The 17,311-nt window shown below is 39.0% G+C and overlaps 1 protein-coding gene across 2 annotated transcripts in view; it reads right to left on the bottom strand.

Moving 5' to 3' along the window:
• Positions 1 to 15,607: 15,607 nt before the first annotated feature.
• The window catches only part of Chrna7 (cholinergic receptor nicotinic alpha 7 subunit), a 104,232-nt gene continuing 102,528 nt past the window's right edge, over positions 15,608 to 17,311 (bottom strand). For both annotated transcript variants that reach the window (XM_026393040.2, XM_026393041.2), the window contains exon 10: positions 15,608 to 16,126. In XM_026393040.2, the coding sequence (XP_026248825.2) occupies positions 15,608 to 16,126 (519 nt within the window). The remainder of the gene's footprint in view (positions 16,127 to 17,311) is intronic.

The raw sequence follows: 17,311 nt of genomic DNA, 5'->3' as shown, positions 1-17,311 counted from the left end.
GTTGGGCTGCCCTTCTTTCCACAAGCCACAATCCAGATCTACCCAGCACCTTAGCACTTCCTCTATCCCATGGACAGCTCCAATTTCCCTTAGAGTACCCTCCAACCTCCATGATACACAATGCCCCTGTCACTGCTGGTCATGAAAGGATGAGAAGACCCTTCCCTGATGGTCTAAGCATCACCAGAAAGCATGGAATAACATAAGAAGAAGCTAAAAAGTTCTGAAAGGTGGTCTAAGGAAAGCAGGCTAGTTTGGGACTGTAGGAAGAAAAGGACAACACTGCAGCAGAATACTTTATGGCCCCAACCCAACAGGTGACCCAGCCCTGCATTTTCAGGTAGCCAGTTGAACTTCTTCTGCCTCTGGTGAAATGGCATCCCTTTGGCTGGGCTGGGTCCACCTGACACATCACCAACCTAGGGAAGCTCCTCCTGCCCCACAGGTGGCATGAGCAAAGGTGGCAGGAGCCTCAGGGACAAATCTACATGAAGAAAATAACACAGAAGAGACTCTGAAAGTTAGACCATTTGGGGAACAATAGCCTCCAAAAGAAACTGGGACCCATCTACCAAACTAAAAAAATAGGTGACTTCTGCTAAAGTAAAAGATTTATATAGGACCCAGGGTCTCCTAACATGGCAGACAAAATGTCCACACTATGATTAAAAATTCTCTCAATATGCCAGAAATCAAGAAAATCACATCTTGAGCGAGAAAGATAATCAACTGCTGCCAAGATGAATCAGATGTGAGCATTATCTAACAAGGACTTTAAAGGAGCTTCCATTAAAAATAAATGCCTCAATAATTACAAATTCTCTTGAAGTAAATGAAACCCTACAGAATTTCAGACCTTTCCTCTCAGCTCCGGGGCAGGCTCCTCTAGCCGCTGCCTCGGTTAGACCTGAGAGCTTTTTCTTTCCTCGCCGTGGCTGGCTACTTTCTGCCCTCTCAACCATTCTTCCTAAGACAGAGTCTATGTTTACCTTGTTGGTGTGGTTTCTGCCTCCCATCTGCACTGACTGATGAAAGAGGCTCTTTGGGGTTTAGAAAGTATTCATTTGGGAAGATGGAGAAGAGGGTTTTTATCACAGAGGGTTTATATCACAATCTCCTGGAAAATGCTTCAAAACCACTTTTGATATTTTTCCTCCTAGATCCCTCTGTCCTGAGCTCTGGCCAGAGGTTATTCATTCATCAGTCAAGTCTTTTTGGCTGCACTTTTCCATCCCATATATAACCTATAAATCTTACCCTCTATCTCACCTTAAAAATGGAGGAGGGAGATAACACCTCCTGCAATTAGATTTGTTCTGCCTCCCAGCATGGTGCTCAACAAATTCTTTCTAGGATGGAAGGAGGGAAGAGAGATGCTAAATCCCCAGCTCTTTTTCAATAATTTAGATCTATTTTAATAATATAAATTGGATTATACCCCTCCTCTGCTTAGACACTTCAATGGCTCCCTATCACTCTTTGGAAAAACAATAGGAAATTCCAATGGCTCTTCCAGCATAATCCCCTCCCTAGTTCCTCTACTATGCTGTCCTGCTGTCCCTCCTTACTGGGTAATTCTGACTCAGGATTCATGGTATGCAACGTGGTTGGCTGCCTTGGGGCATCCAGCCAATCCTGTCCCCTCTATTCCACAGTTCCAGGCCATCTGTCACAGGGTCACACTCTCTTGTCTCCATGGGTCTGCTGGCTAGTTCACCAGACTTCACACTCCACATGGCAATGTTTCTCCCCCTTCTTCTCTCATGTCACAGACAAATATTCATTCTGTCAATGGTCCCTGATGCTTTTCATGTGTGATGATTCCTTTCTAATGACCCTGCCAACTTCTTCTGAGTGACACTGCCAAAGACTGCATTTTTGACATTGCTTTTCAGCATTTGCAGTCTGAAAAAATATCACTAGGGAAAAGACAACTGAAAACGTCTCTAAACTTTCCTTTTCCTCACTGGAGAACTTGTTGCTGCTATTGTCACAGTGGCAAAAGCTGTTTGCGAACTCCAAAGGAAACCTCATGTGTCAGAAAGCCTTGGAGGACAAGAACATAGGTGGTGGCGGGTAGAGGAGGCTGGTTCCATGCAGTGTATGCAGACTTGACCTCGCTGACATTTTCTAAGTGCTTTTTCTGTTCTAGGCTGGGCTCTACATGGAAATCTCAGCTGCTGCTATTAGTCCTTAGCCCTTTAAAGGTGAGGAAATAAGGTTTGGATAAGGCAAGTAGAGCGTGGGAGATCAGTCAGTGGGGGCAGAGCTCTGTTTGGTGGTAAGGCCAGCTGAGCATGATGGCCACTTATGACCGCTGTATTAGAAGTACTACAGGGGTGTGGAGGGGACAGAATATCTCAAGCTGGAAAATGCCTCACATAGGTTTTCTTAATTATGGCTCACTCAAGCTTTCTGTGGTACCTTAACACCACTCTAAAATATTTTATAGAAAGTTCTAACTCCATGGCCCTTTGGACATTCACTCTCAGCTGACACCCTTGCTCATGCCTTAACTAAAAGCAGTTTTAGGGATTGCCGGTGTCCCAAGAATCATGGTATTAAAGGGTTAACTGACAATGCAGAATATTTTCAGCCAAAAATTTTCATTTGCAGCTCCCAAAGGCAGCACTTACCAGTAACAAAAATGATATTCTGAATGAAGGCAAATCAGCAAGAGTGTCCCTATCTTTCCCTTTCATTCCAGATATTCAAAGATAGGACATAATTCAATCTCTGCCATTTCCAAACAAGTGAAGACAGGTATATTTGGTGTAAACAAAAGCAGTGTCAACACTGAGTTTCTAGTCCCAGTGCTTTTTCTGTTCCAGGCTGGGCTGAAATATCAGCTGTTACTATTAGTCCTTAGCCCTTTAAAGGTGGGGAAATGAGGTTTGGATAAGGCACAATTGTTTGTGTGAGACTGAGCAAGTCACTGTTGGTCTCCGTCTTCCATCTTGATTTTAATTGAGGAGCTACCATGCCTGGAAGGTCTTCTGCCATTGCCCAGGGCTAGGGTTCCTCACTGTGTGGCCCTGATCTGTTTCCTTATCTAACTGGCTTACTGAGAAAGAGGTCCTTCTAGTTAAGGGTCACTTTCTCATGACTGTCTACCTCCAGTATCTGGAAATGGTGACAGCATAAGATAAAAGCATGGATTAGTTTTCTATAGCTGCTATCATCAAGTACCAAGACTGAGTAGTTTAAGCAACAAATGTATTTTCTCATAGTTTTAAATACACACTCCAGATCAAGGATGGTTTCTTTGAGGCCTCTCTCCTTGGCGATTAGGTGGTTGCCTTCTTGCTATGTTCTTACTTGGTCTTTTCTCTCTGTGTGTCCTACTCTCCTGGGTTACGACTCACCCACACATCCTTGTTTTAACTAGTTAACCTCTTTCAAAGCCTTATCTCCAAATAAGTTTCATCTTAGATCCTGGGACTTCAACATGAATTTGGAAAGCACACAGGTCAGTGTGTGACAGGGTCCAGCATTTCAGATGAACATGTGGAGTGTGTGCCATGTTTCCCGTGATGCCACATCAATGTGAAATCTGAATTCAAGCTGTAGGTTGGCCTTAGCCAGTTGCTTGTGATTTTCTCTCTCTGTCTATTTCTAAGAGTCTGGAACAGTCTCAGGAGAACTCAAAAGCCTACTGCTGGCCATTACCACCAAGGTGCCCTCCCGACAGCAAGAGGCCCCTACCTCCTCAAACAGAGATGCTTAGAAGATCCCGTGCTCCTGAGCCAATTTTTAACCATTTTCAAAATTCCTCTTTTGCTACTTCTCTTTAGGGCCAAACCTGAAATCTCCCAATCCTTAACTCCAGAACAGTGATTCTTATTTCTTTTGCTTAATTTTTTTTTAAAAATTAAGTATGTTTGGAACCTGATGGCATAGATGAGCTCTAAACCTTTATATATTTTGAAAATTCTGAATCGAGTTGAGTAGAGTGAACTCTTTTCACCAAGGATTTGAAACCCTGCATTCTAAAGTACTACAGCCACATTTCTCTTTGTGGACAGCATGAAGCTTGGAAAACGAGGATGCCCACAGGAGTTAATCCTGACCCGAGGAAACAGAAAGCCAAGAATGCCCAGAGTACAGGGAGCACCAGTAAGTAGGGACACTTGCCATTTAAGTTTTTGAGACTTCTTATATTTGAAAAGTGTAACAGCTGCTTTTATATTATATACTAATTTTTTAAATTAAAGCACGATATATACATGTATGGAAATAGCACATGGAAACCCATTAATTTGTACAATTAATATGATTGAATAATTATCATGATAAGAATTTTAACAAAATTTCTATTTTAACCTTAAAATACATCTACAAGACTATCCTTATTTTCTGTGATAGTTTAAAGTAATTTATCTTGAAAAGCATGCATGAGGTTAATACAAAGGATACTATAAGAAATGGCGAGCTCTTTAATATTATCATTTATCACAGAAAGCAAAATGGGAAAATGTAGGTGGAAAAATATTAAGTTCTGCAACTACATAAGGTCCTTTAACAGAAAGATCAACAACTCCAGCGTGAAGTTAAAAACATCTGCCATGATCCTCTAAAATTATTGAGGCTATAATTTTCCACTAGCCTTGGTATTTATGTCTAACACCTCCACTGTTCCTCATTTTTTTTTACTATATGCTCAATGGCTTTATGAAAGTTTTGTGAGAGGAAGAAAGGGTCAGAGATGTTCCTAACCTAACCAGCAAAATACTAAACTGCAGCAGTTATGTGAAGGGACAGAGCCTCATGCCACATTTTCAAAATGCTGCAACTAAGAAAAACGGAGCGGCTGTATCTATTGAGCATGGCTCCTGCTTCAGTGCATTCCCACCCCACCCTAGACATGCCTCCACCTGAAATGTAGACAGTCCCTGACTTTGGAGGGTTTGGTTTATGCTTTTCTAATTTTGCAATAGTGCAAAGGTGATTGCATATTCTATAGATACCCTACTGTGACTTGGGAATTTTGTCCCCACCCCGGGGCTAGAGATAATGCCATTTGAATACTTTGAATGCTCAGCAGATGCTGTGAGCCACCATTCCAGACATCTCCTCTGTCACAAGGGAAAATAATTGACATCCTACAGCGAGCTTTGCTTATAAGCTGTTCCCTTTTTCCCACCCTCCATTGCCAATTTGGAATGAGATTTGATTGAGAAGTTCTAAATTGGAAAGAATTCAAGAAATCCCATGAGTGCAGAAGCCCCTACAAAATCCCAAGGATCCCAGCAGATGCAGAAAAGCTACCAGAGCTCTTCATGTGTCTTTCTTCCATGAACAGAACGGAAAAGGGATGCCACTGTAACCACCTGCAAGGCACAATCAGGGAAAATGTGGGTGCCCCCACACCATCCCACCAGCTCCCAGTCCTAACAGCAAAATGCATGGAAATCTTGTCTTTCCTCTGTCCTAACTAAAGGTGGATTTAAGGACAAGTATTGGAAAACACTGCTGGGAAGATCAGGGTAAAAGGAGAAAGCTGAAGAACCAGTTCTGCTGATCAAAGAGGTCAGAATTCCATGCTGAAGTACAAAGATAACTGACAGTGCAGATCTCCCCCCAGAGCAATACCTGAGATGTTATGGGCACTAATAGGCCAATGACAGCAGCAACAACTTTAAACAGAAAAGCTCAGAACTTCCATCCTGGAGGTTGACCATCCTCTCAGAAGCTCAGCAAAAAAAAAAAAAAAAAAAAAAAAAAAGCAGAATGAAGAGGGAGTACTGAGTCTTCAACTTGAGCTTGCGAGAAAATAATTTGAGAATTTGGGAAGAGGGTCACAGACCTTCTATTTAAAGGAAATTAAATGATGGGGCTGAGACTGTGGCTCAATGGTAGAGCACCTGCCTTGCACATGTGAGGCACTGGGTTCCATCCTCAACACCACATAAAAATAGATAAATAAAGATATTGTGTCCATTTACAACTAAAAAATATTTTTTAAAAATTAAAAAAAGAAATTAAATGAAAATAAATAGGGCAGGTGTTCATGCTAACATACTAAAGGAGACCAGAAATGAAAGAATAAACTGTGGCATGTGAGGAAAGATTCTATTTTGCAAAGAAATATAAGAGAGAAGAAAATTCTCCAACTTCTATATAGGAAGTTAATGAGAATTTTTTTTCATTAAAACGAGCAGAAAGCTGGAATTGGTGGAATAGATGAAGGAGGTTGAAGGGAAGGGAGGAAAAATGGGATAGGGAAAGTAAGTGGAATGAATCTGATCTAACTTTCCTATATACCTATATGAATACATCACAGTGAATGTCACCACCATATAAGTAAATATCAGAAAGTTCAGTAGAGAGAGGAACTAGGGAAGGGAGGACAGGAGGGGAAAAGGAAGTACTGGGGACTGAATGAGAGCAAATTGTATTCCATGCCTTTGTAATTTTATCAAAATGAATCCTATTGTCATGTATAACAAATGGAACTAATAAGAAATGAAAGGTGAACTGCAGAGCTTTAGAAACAAATGAGGAACCCAAACCACCATGATTTTGGAATACATAATAAAGGGTCAGGGCAGGACCGAATAGATAATGTCAGGGAAAAAAATGTTATCAACATAGAGGAAAAGTTTCAGATCTCTACAAGGAATAGAGAAGAATGACACATCTATAAGCCAAAATAAAGAAAATATGGGGTATTCATTTTAAATATATAAGTATACCATGTATGTGATGGCAGGAAATGAATTTTTCATAAAGTAAATGTTACAACTTGTGAAGCGGTAAAAATAACAAAGATAATTACACTATCAAAATTGGGGAAAGAGAAGATTGCATGCAAAATGAATTAATTTTCACATCCCTTTTAATATCTTCCAATTTTGCCCTCAATAGTAGTATAAGATACTGTTAAGAATTGATAAATTTTAGAACATTATGTAAACCTATAAAAGGAAACTTTGTCTGCAGAAGGACTAAAAACAAAAAAGATAACTAATAATGTGCTAGTCTTTGAGATGAGAAATAGAAAATGAATAGATACTGTCATGTTGATGAATTATGAAATATACGTTTAATTTTATTATGAAATATTATGTAGGTAACCACTTAGATACACAAAAATATTTCTTTATTTTAACAAAAGGAAGCCATGCAACCAAAAAGGAAGAAAAAGAAAGAAAATCCCAAACAGGAAGCAAAAGAAATATGAATTAAAAAATGTTTAAAATTGTTAAAAGCAAATATATCTGTTATATTAAAATGTAAATTCATATTCCAGATAAATCTAAAAGTGCATCAAAGAAATACAAATTATGAGTGTGAAAATCCTTGTAATTTCCTAAGTGACAGGGGAACACAGAGTATCTTTTGATCTATTTTTTGTTAATTGACCCAGTTCCTGGCACATAGCTTCTAAGTCCTAGGAATATTCTGGGTGATGGAAGATTTTTTTTTTGTCCTAATGAGGTAGCACTCTTGTTGGGTTCCTGAATGGGGGCAGGAAGTCAGAAAGACCAAGCCATGATTAGAAACCTGGAACCTTTGACCCCAGGAGGGAAGAAGAATTGGAAACATAGTCAATAATTGATCAGACCCATGAATGAAACCTCCATAGGAATTCCTAAAGGATGGGTCTGGGAGCTTCCAGGTTGGTGAACTGGTGGACGTGCCAGGAGCATCGCATACCCAAAAAGGCATGGAAACTCCATACCTCATCCCATACCCCAATCCTTTCCATATACTTCTTTTCTATGTGGCTGTTCCAGAGTTGTATCCCTTACAATAAATGAGTGAATGTAAGTAGAATGTTACTCTGAGTTCTATGAGCAGTTCTGGAACATGATTGAAACTTAGAAGGGGAACCTCCAATTTGTAACCAAATCCAACAGAAGTTTTGGATACCTGGGACCACTACTTGGTAGAGAAGTGGGACAAGGGACAGTTTGGTGGGATGAGACTTTTGCCTGTAGAGTCTGTCCTCATTCTGGGCAGTTAGTAGCAGATTGAATTAAACTATAAGACTCCAAGCAGGTGTCTTGGTTAGTGGGGAAAAACCATGCATATCTGAAGACTGGAAGTGCTGTGTGAATGTAGAGAATATACAGCCTGTTTTCCCCATCAGTAGGTAAGAATACACTAGGCATCTTCTCAGAAAATCTATGGGCCTTAATTTTTAAATATTGTTTTTAGTTGTCAAAGGACTTTATTTTATTTATATGTGGTGCTAAGAATTGAACCCAGTGCCTCACACATGCTAGGTAAGCACTCTATCACTGAGCCACAGCCTCAGCCCCTATGGGCCTGATTTTAAAAGCAATCAAGTATGAATTCAAGATGAAGATTTACAGGAGAATCAAAATCTGATTTTGTTAAACAGCATATAGAAAATGGAAGGAAAATTCAAAGAGAAGCAATGCCAGGCTGTGAAAGGACAAGTAGTCAAAGGCAGTGGGAACAGAAATCCAGATGGGGGTCAGGGTCCCATTCAGAATAGGACTTATTTATACAAACTCATTTTTATATACACACACACACACACACACACACACACACACAGTGTTCAAAGAAAAGTGGAATAAAATTTGAAATTTTTAACTCAATAAAACTGAGAATGTTAAAACATTCATTAAAGCTCAGTAGAAGAAGATATCAAAGTTAACTCATATTTACCAAATGAAGATAATAAAACACTATGTATCAAAACGTGGAGATGACTGTTAAATCTTTGATTAGAATAATAAAATTTGAAAGTTAAAGTACTCACTTGATTAAATAAAAATACGAAGAAACATAGGAATTTGGAATCTTCTGAATAACAGAAAAAAAAATCACAACATCAAAGTAGAAAAGAAACTGTAACATGGATGAATTTTAAGGACATTATGCTAAGAAAAAGAAGCCAGTCACAAAAAGAACAAATGCCATACAATTCCACTTACATGAGGCTCCTGGAGTATCATATTGGCATAGATAGAAAAAATAATGGTGGTTGCCAGGGCAAAGGATAGGCAAAATGAGTAGTTAGTGTTTAATGGGTTCAGAATTACAGCTGGGGAAGATTATAATGTCCTGGGAGATGGATGCAGGTGATGACTGCACAACAATTTGAAAAATTCTTGATGTTACTGACCTGCACTCTTAAAAGTGGTTAAGAGCTGAGGATGTAGCTCACTGGTAGAGTTTTTGCCTAACATGTGTAAGGTCCAGCAACAAAATTAAAAAAAAAAGGATGTTAAAACTATGAACTGTTCCTTGTTCCTGCAACTCCTAAAGTGGGGTTTGCTGTGGACATAGTAGGAGACTGCCTACAAAGTTTCATACAGATGGAAACTGCAGACAGCACCCTAAAGCAATTACTTTGGAACCACTTCCCCAACTCATGGTATACTACATGAGAAGGTCAAACCCATATAAAAATGAATTAAATGAAATTAGAAGAAGAATCCACCAGTGGTGAGGCAGCAATTATTTGACCAAAGTCTAAGGAGGATGGAAGGGGTGTTTTGTAGGAAAAGAATAAAGAAATTATGCTTAGTGAAGCTAGCCAATCCCTAAAAAACAAATACCAAATGTCTTCTTTAATATAATGAGAGCAACTAAGAACAGAGCAGGGAGGAAGAGCAGGAAGAAAAGATTAACATTAAACAGAGACATGAGGTGGGAGGGAAAGGGAGAGAAAAGGGAAATTGCATGGAAATGGAGGGAGACCCTCATTGTTATACAAAATTACATATAAGAGGTTGTGAGGGGAATGGGAAAATAAACAAGGAGGGAAATGAATTGCAGTAGATGGGGTAGAGAGAGAAGATGGGAGGGGAGGGGAAGGGGGATAGTAGAGGATAGGAAAGGTAGCAGAATACAACAGTTACTAATATGGCATTATATAAAAATGTGGATGTGTAACCGATGTGATTCTGCAATCAGTATTTGGGGTAAAAATGGGAGTTCATAACCCACTTGAATCTAATGTATGAAATATGATATGTCAAGAGCTTTGTAATGTTTTGAACATCCAATAAAAAAATAAAAAAAGGAGCAAAAAAACCCTAAATTTAATTAAAGAATTAAAATCCTCATACCATAGTAATAAATGCATACCTATGTTTATAGCATCAGAATTCATAATAGTCGAACTATGGAACTAGCCTATGTATCCATCAGTGGATGAATGAATAAAGAAAATTTGGGTTACATACAAAAAAAAAAGAAATGAGTGGTAAATTATGCAAGAAAGCGTTACTTCCTGAGAAACACATGGCAAGAGGGCTTCTGGTAAAAGTTTGTTTGGGTCTGTTCTCTAGAGGACTGTTCCCAGTGTGAGTGGAATGACCAGCAACATCTAATACAGTCTGGTTGTCCTTCCAGGTTTGTTCCACTGGCTCTCAGTGCCCACGGAAGGCAAAAGTTCCCATCCTGGGTCCCTGAAGCTGGGCAGGAGGAGGCTACACTTCTGTACCTGTGGCTTGGGTTACCCTGATTCCTGCTATCAGCAGGAAGGACTGCCTCAGCACAGGGACCAATGGGACTCAGCATCTAGGTCCCCAAGCTGCTAAGTAGAAATGTCAAAGAAAAAAAAAAATTGTGTCAAGTCAAATCAATGAACACAGGAGACACGTACACAATTAGAGGAGAAAAAAAAATACATTAAAAATCCTAAACACCTATATTGTAAAACTATTCTAAGATGAAAAATGGATATGATTAATTTTATATTAAAATATGTAACTGAAATTAACTCCAGAAGTGCTTGAGGACCTAACCTGCTTGGTAGGAGAAATCCAGAAACATAATGGTGCTAGCCCAGAGATCTCACACATAGTTTTCTCAAACTTAAGTAGAAAATGATTCTAAAACCAAGTAGAGTTGTCCTCAGGGGTTTCATTCCAGGACCCTCCTCAGATATCAAAATATGATGTTGTTCAATTCCCTCATATTAAATGGTACAATATTTGCATGTAACCTATACATATTCTCCCCTTTACTTTAAATCATTCCTACATTATTTATAATACCTAATATGATACAAATGCTATGTAAATGCTGCCATATTGTATTATTGGGGAATAGTGACAATAAAATCTGTATGTGTTCAGAGAGCAGATGCAACTTTTTTCTGCATATTTATCATCCACAGTAAGTTGAATCCATTGATGCACACAAAAGCAAGCTGTGGAATGATTAATCATAATTACGACTATTGATAGCAAAAATCATAAGACCAAGTAGCAATCACCTCAGGAATATAATAATGATTTACTCTTAAGGATTCTATTAACATAATAAAACATTCTACTAGAGCAAAGGGGGAAAGTATCTGATGATCTCCATGGATACTGGGAAGGCTTTGACAAAAATCTAATATGCACATTTTTCCAAGGGAGCAGTAATAGTTTGAGAGACTAAATGGATACCTTTTTATTATGACAAGGAAAATACATGTCTTCATACAAACAGAATTATGTGAGACATTAAAATATCCCATTAACATTAAGAACAGACAAGTGTGCTATGTGAATCATTGTTACTTAACACTATTCTCAAACGCAATTGGATAAAGAAAGAAAGAAGCGTAATATTGGGAAGAAATCCAAAGAAAATCTGAGAAAAAATATCACAATTATAGTGGTTGATTATGACATTAATGTAGAAAACCCAATGACTTTTCTAAACATCCAGTTTGAAAAAATGGAAAAAAGTCATTCCATTGAAAATTATAGCAAAACAAAACATCTGTAAAAAGACAAGAGATTCATAATGTAGAAAACCCAATGACTTTTCTAAACATCCAGTTTGAAAAAAATGGAAAAAAAATCATTCCATTGAAAATGATAAGCAAAACAAAACATCTGTAAATAGACAAGAGATTCATAGAACCTGTTAAACAAAACCATAAAACTCAAATGAGTGACTTAAAATTTGACTTGAATTTGCCTAGATTGTAGTGTTTCTGAATAGCAACACTCAATTTATAAATTGAGGCACAATTTTAAAAATTGATGCATATGACAGAGAAATAAAGAGAAAATGGCAGTTGATGGGTGTGTTAACTTGAAACTATTGAATAAAGCTTTAGAAAAGGGGCGAGAGAGAGAGAGAGAGAGAGAGAGAGAGAGAGAGAGAGAGAGAGAGAGATCAACAGAAGAAAAATAGACCCAAATGCTTAAAGAAACCAACTTTAAACATAAGGTGGCATTTTGAGCAAGTGGGGAGAATATTATTTTATTACAGAAACACATTGTTATATACTGGATTGACACCACTGATCACAGATTGGAGGGAAGAAATAGGGTCTTTACCTCTATTTCTTGCAATAAAAGATTCCATAGAAGTCAGAAGATATAAACAAATGAAACCACAAAATTTTAGAAGAAAAAGTAAGTTTATTTATAATCTCAAAATCAGGAAGGCATTTAAATAAACTGTAAATAAATCCCAGTATCTGCAAAGAAAAATACAGATAAATTTACAACATAATATTATAAACATTCTATATGCCAATAAAAAAGCAAACTAATAAACACATCAAAAGATAAATGATAAATTAAAATATTTCCAGACATAAGAGAAGAGCCTGACATGCATAAGAAAATGAATTAAGAAAAAAAAGCCAAACAACCCAATTGAAAAACTGCATAAAAGTATAAATTTACAAAGATTGAAATTGCCAAAAAATCATTTGAAAAGATGTTCAACCTCACAATAGAATGAACTAAAGTCAGAATAATAGTGCAATACCTTTTTTTTTTTAACCATGTTGGGAAAAAAATAAATTCAACAATATTTAGCACTAAATGGCTAAGAAACTTGTCCTTTCATTGTACACTTGGTGGGGTATCCACTGATTGGTGTCTGGAAGATAATCTGGCAATATCTATCAAAATGTTAAATGCACAAAGCCTTATCGTCCAGCAATTCCATTTCTAACTGGAATTTCTACCAAGATATAATCACAAAAGTGTGGTAAAATATACACACAGAGATGATAAGTATAGATTCGCATATAAAAATAAAAACTGGAAATATCTACATGTTTACCAATAAAAGAAAAAAATCAAATAAATTATGGTCCACTGAGGCAAAGGAATGCTAAGCAGCCATTTAGAGAAATAGAGGTAGATCTTCATATGTCACTGTGGAAAGATCTTTAAGTCAGAACACTAGGTGCAGAGTGCTTTGCATAGCATGAGGGCTAGAATATGTCTTTCTCCATTCCCAACTCTCTCCTCCTTCAGCCCCCGCCCTTCTTTTCCTCCATTCTAGAAATGTCTCTGAAAACTCATCAGTGGAGGACAAAAAGGAGTCTCTGTGGAGGACAAAAAGGAGTCTCTGTGGAGGACAAAAAGGGGCCTCTGTGGAGGACAAAAAGGGGAAGGGGGTGGCAGGAGGCTGCTTGGTTTTGTTTTGTGGTACAGGGGACTGAACACACAGATGCTCTACCTCTGTGCCAATTCCACACCTTTTTAATTTTTTTTTTATTTTGAGGAAGGGTTTTCCCAAGTTGTTGAGGCTGGCCTCCAACTTGTGATTTCCTGCCTCAACTTCTCAAGTGACTAGGATAAGGAAGGTTTCTGTTTCTAACCATACACATTTTTCTAATTTTGTGGAGAGTTAATTCCTAATTATTATTATCAATGACAGAATAGTTATTTGGGTGGTCAAAATGATAAACTTTTATTTGCTTTTTATGTTTTTCTGTATAAAATACAAAATGAAAAATGTTCTCTTTTTTAAAGCAAAAAAATATATGGTAGAGATTAATTTCATGTAACAATAAGAAACGAAGCTCTCTCTTTTTAAATCAAACACTTCTATTTGTTTCTAAAGACACCTCAATAGGAAAAACAAAAACAACATTGTGCGTCATTTGTCCACACCATGTGGAATGGGTGGATGACCCTGCTCCAAATAGCATTTTGCTAGAGTCTCGTGGTTTATCAACCTTCTTGTTGTAAACAAGTTCTCTTAAGTTGCACACACAGGCACTTGCACATATGCACGCACCCATGCACACATAATACACACAAACCTTCATTTCCTCTAAACAAGTGAATTTATAGGCATTACTCAGAAATTAGTGAAATGGATGGCAATTTCTTTTGATCTGAAAATCTAATCTTTCATGATGTGCTCCACTCAGTGGTTGGATGCAGATTAAAGATTTCTAGGAGCTCAGAAGCACAGTTTTGAGCTATGAGCAGTTACTGAATGACACAATAGAACCACAGAGGTTTTTCTTGGTGAATTACCTTCTGATCTCATTAAAAACAATAACAACCAAGAAGAGGTATAGTGATTACTACCTGCTAATCTCAGTGGGATACGGTGTCCCCTCTTAGGTTAAAAAAATTGAAATTGTTCTTGTCTTTAGAACACATCTCCAGTGAATCACCCATTAACCCTGAGCCAACTTTCTGTGTTGAAACTGGGGTGAACAAGCTATAAGGAGGCAGATCCCCAAAAGTCAGAAACCAGGGTTTATTGCTGTGCAGCCTCTGATGTTCTGACAGCTCCTCCGTGTTGACTGCTACTGATGGGCATCTCGGAAAGCCACCATCCCCTCCCCAGTTCTTACTACACAGGGGGCCAGGGAGGTCCCAGTCCCTGCCTCCTGGCCCTGTCACATGGAGAAAAAGCCAAATAATATGCTCATTTTACGGTGTGCATTTGGATGGACATTCTTCTAAAACGAATCATCTCCAACAAGTCTGAAGCATCTAATACATTCTTATTTTTAAAAAGCACATTAAAGTGTGTAACTTAGCTTCAGTTATTCCTTCGAGCTGGTATTTCTCACAGAACCCTATTTGTCCTTTGAATTTTGCAGAACAGAACAGTGTCTAGGGGTAGCACATGAATCTTGGGAGTCATCTAGGATCTACAGGGGACACAGCCTCTCATGCACACTTGACTGGGTCTGGTCCTATATTGGAATTGACACAAACTTGAGTCCCTCTGATTTTTCTCAAAAGAATAGGTTTGTAAAAATTAGTCAGCTGGTATAAACATAGTTTACAAGAAACACACACATACACACACAAACAGTGTCTGTCTCACTCTCTTCTATAAACAGCATACAACTGTTTCTCTCTACCGACTGTCATCGGTAGAGAAAAAATATATAGTTGAACTACAGAAAAGCCAGCAGATAGGTTTTAGTTTTTTTTTTCCTTTCACAAGTCAATTATTAGAATGGATTTAGTGAGTGGTTTATTATCATTAGTTTTAATCTAGGTTTGTACACAGGCAAAAGCACACGTTGAATTTTTATGTGGGCCTTATGGCAAGTGACATGCAAGCATGCAAAACCAACTGTACAGGCCTGCCCTGGCAGTCTGGAGCCACAGAGATCTCTCTAAATGGCTCTCCAGAAAGAGAACAAATGGGCAAAATGACTGTACAGTGGCCCTGCTGAACATAATGATGTGCCAATGGTATGCATAGGATATCAAACAGAAAAATACTAAGATCCTATTACTGAAGGTAACAAGGAAACTGTAACCATCAGGATTGACAGCCACAAAGGATACATCAGAGTTGTTACATTTAATGCTGCTGTGAGTTTACCACACAGAATTCTCACCAACAACCACTTTGCCTATCTGTGCATTTCCTACGTGTATAGAACTGGGTGGTGTTATGCAAAGTCTTTGGACACAGCCTCCACGAAGTTTGGAGCTGACATGAGGATGCCAATGGTACAGATGATGGTGAAGACTGAGAAGGCCATGAGGCACAGGCGGTCCACCACGCAGGCTGCAAACTTCCACTCACTACAGACAGCCTCACTCTCATCCTGGCAGCGGAAGCGGTTGGCAATGTAGCGGACCTCCTCCAGGATCTTGGCCAGGTCTGGGTCCCCCTCTGAGGGCTGTCCACCATGCAGAAGGTGCTCATCGTGTGTAGGGGAACAAGCCATGCGGCCACACACAACCCCAGAGTCAGGGGTCGGGGCGCAGTGCATGCCCTCCAGGCCTCGGAAGCCGATGTACAGAAGGTTCCCGTTGCTGGTAGGAGGCCCTGCACTCGCACTCAACTCCACACTGGCCAGGCTGCAGCGTCGCTGCTTGTGCTGGCAAGCTGGGCGGACCTTGTCTTCCCCGGGCCTCTTCATGCGCAGGAACCATGCACACCAGTTAAGAAGAATGACTCTGGTCTGGGGGGACAAGAGAATGTTAAGAGAGGCCAAGAAGTGGATATTAACTGAACCTGACAGCACTGTGATCCTACATAACAGGCCTGACTTTGTTGATCCTGGGGCTAACACGTTTCATCACCTCCCCAATGATTCTATACGGGCAAGCAGTGCCAAAGCCTCACAACTGTTAGTCAAACATGAAGTGAGAATAAAAGCTATAACAGGTTTATCACCCTGGTTATGAGCTGATTTTTTTCCCTGGGGTGGGCACACATGCTGCATTCTTTAAGAAGACAGCCTTGTCAGAGGAGGCCTGGCTTGGTAAGAATACCTCTGGGATAGGTAAACAACAAAAGTCACTTTCCCTCTCTGATCTTCACACATCTGTAACCAAGGACCTTCAGATCTAATCCTCTATCTCCCATACTGTGTGTAAGGCACCCTGGAAGACCACTGTAAATCACAGAGGCACTGGGAGATTTTAACATTCAAGGACAGCCCTTGAACACAAGGACCACTGATTTGAAACAGTTCAGGCTTTCAACATTAGATGGTCCCATCTCGTGATGACATTATATCTTTGAAACACTGGTTTTCCAAGTTGCCCTGAAAAAAAAAATCAAGTTCCAATGTGAAACAAAAAAATGAAGACAGTGGTTTCCAATCTAATCCCAAGACTCAAGAGGATGTGCTGAACGTACCCTACAGGTGCTCTCATGACGTTAAGACATAAAAGCTAAATTGTTTCAACCTATGTAATAAAGACACCGTTGGGGAATATTTCCTCAGGTCTAGGAGCTCTGTGGAAAAATTCCTGAGACACCAATGTGCTGTGGACCAAAGAAGTCATAGAGCCCCTCATCTTAGGATCCCTTAGGCTACAGTGAACACCAAATAAAAGCATGTCTGGGAAAGTTCTTATATTGAAAGTTGAAAGCAGAGTTGGCAAACTTTCTATAAAGAGACAGATGGTACATTTTTAGATCTGCAGGCCACAGATCTCTGTTGCAACTACTCAGCTTACGAAGTAACAAACATAGAAAGGATGTAAACAGATGAGTATAACCATTTTCTAATAACACTGTATTTTAAAAAAGTTTCTGGGCTAAATTTGACCAGCTGGGTCTCAGTTTGCCAAACTCTGGCTCAAGTGTATTATACACATTTGGTACCAATGTGCCTGAAGAAGTTTGTGAAAAATTA

Source organism: Urocitellus parryii, chromosome 6 (assembly GCF_045843805.1).
Source record: "Urocitellus parryii isolate mUroPar1 chromosome 6, mUroPar1.hap1, whole genome shotgun sequence".
Taxonomy (NCBI): Eukaryota; Metazoa; Chordata; class Mammalia; order Rodentia; family Sciuridae; genus Urocitellus; species Urocitellus parryii.
This window is presented reverse-complemented; position numbering and strand designations above follow the sequence as displayed.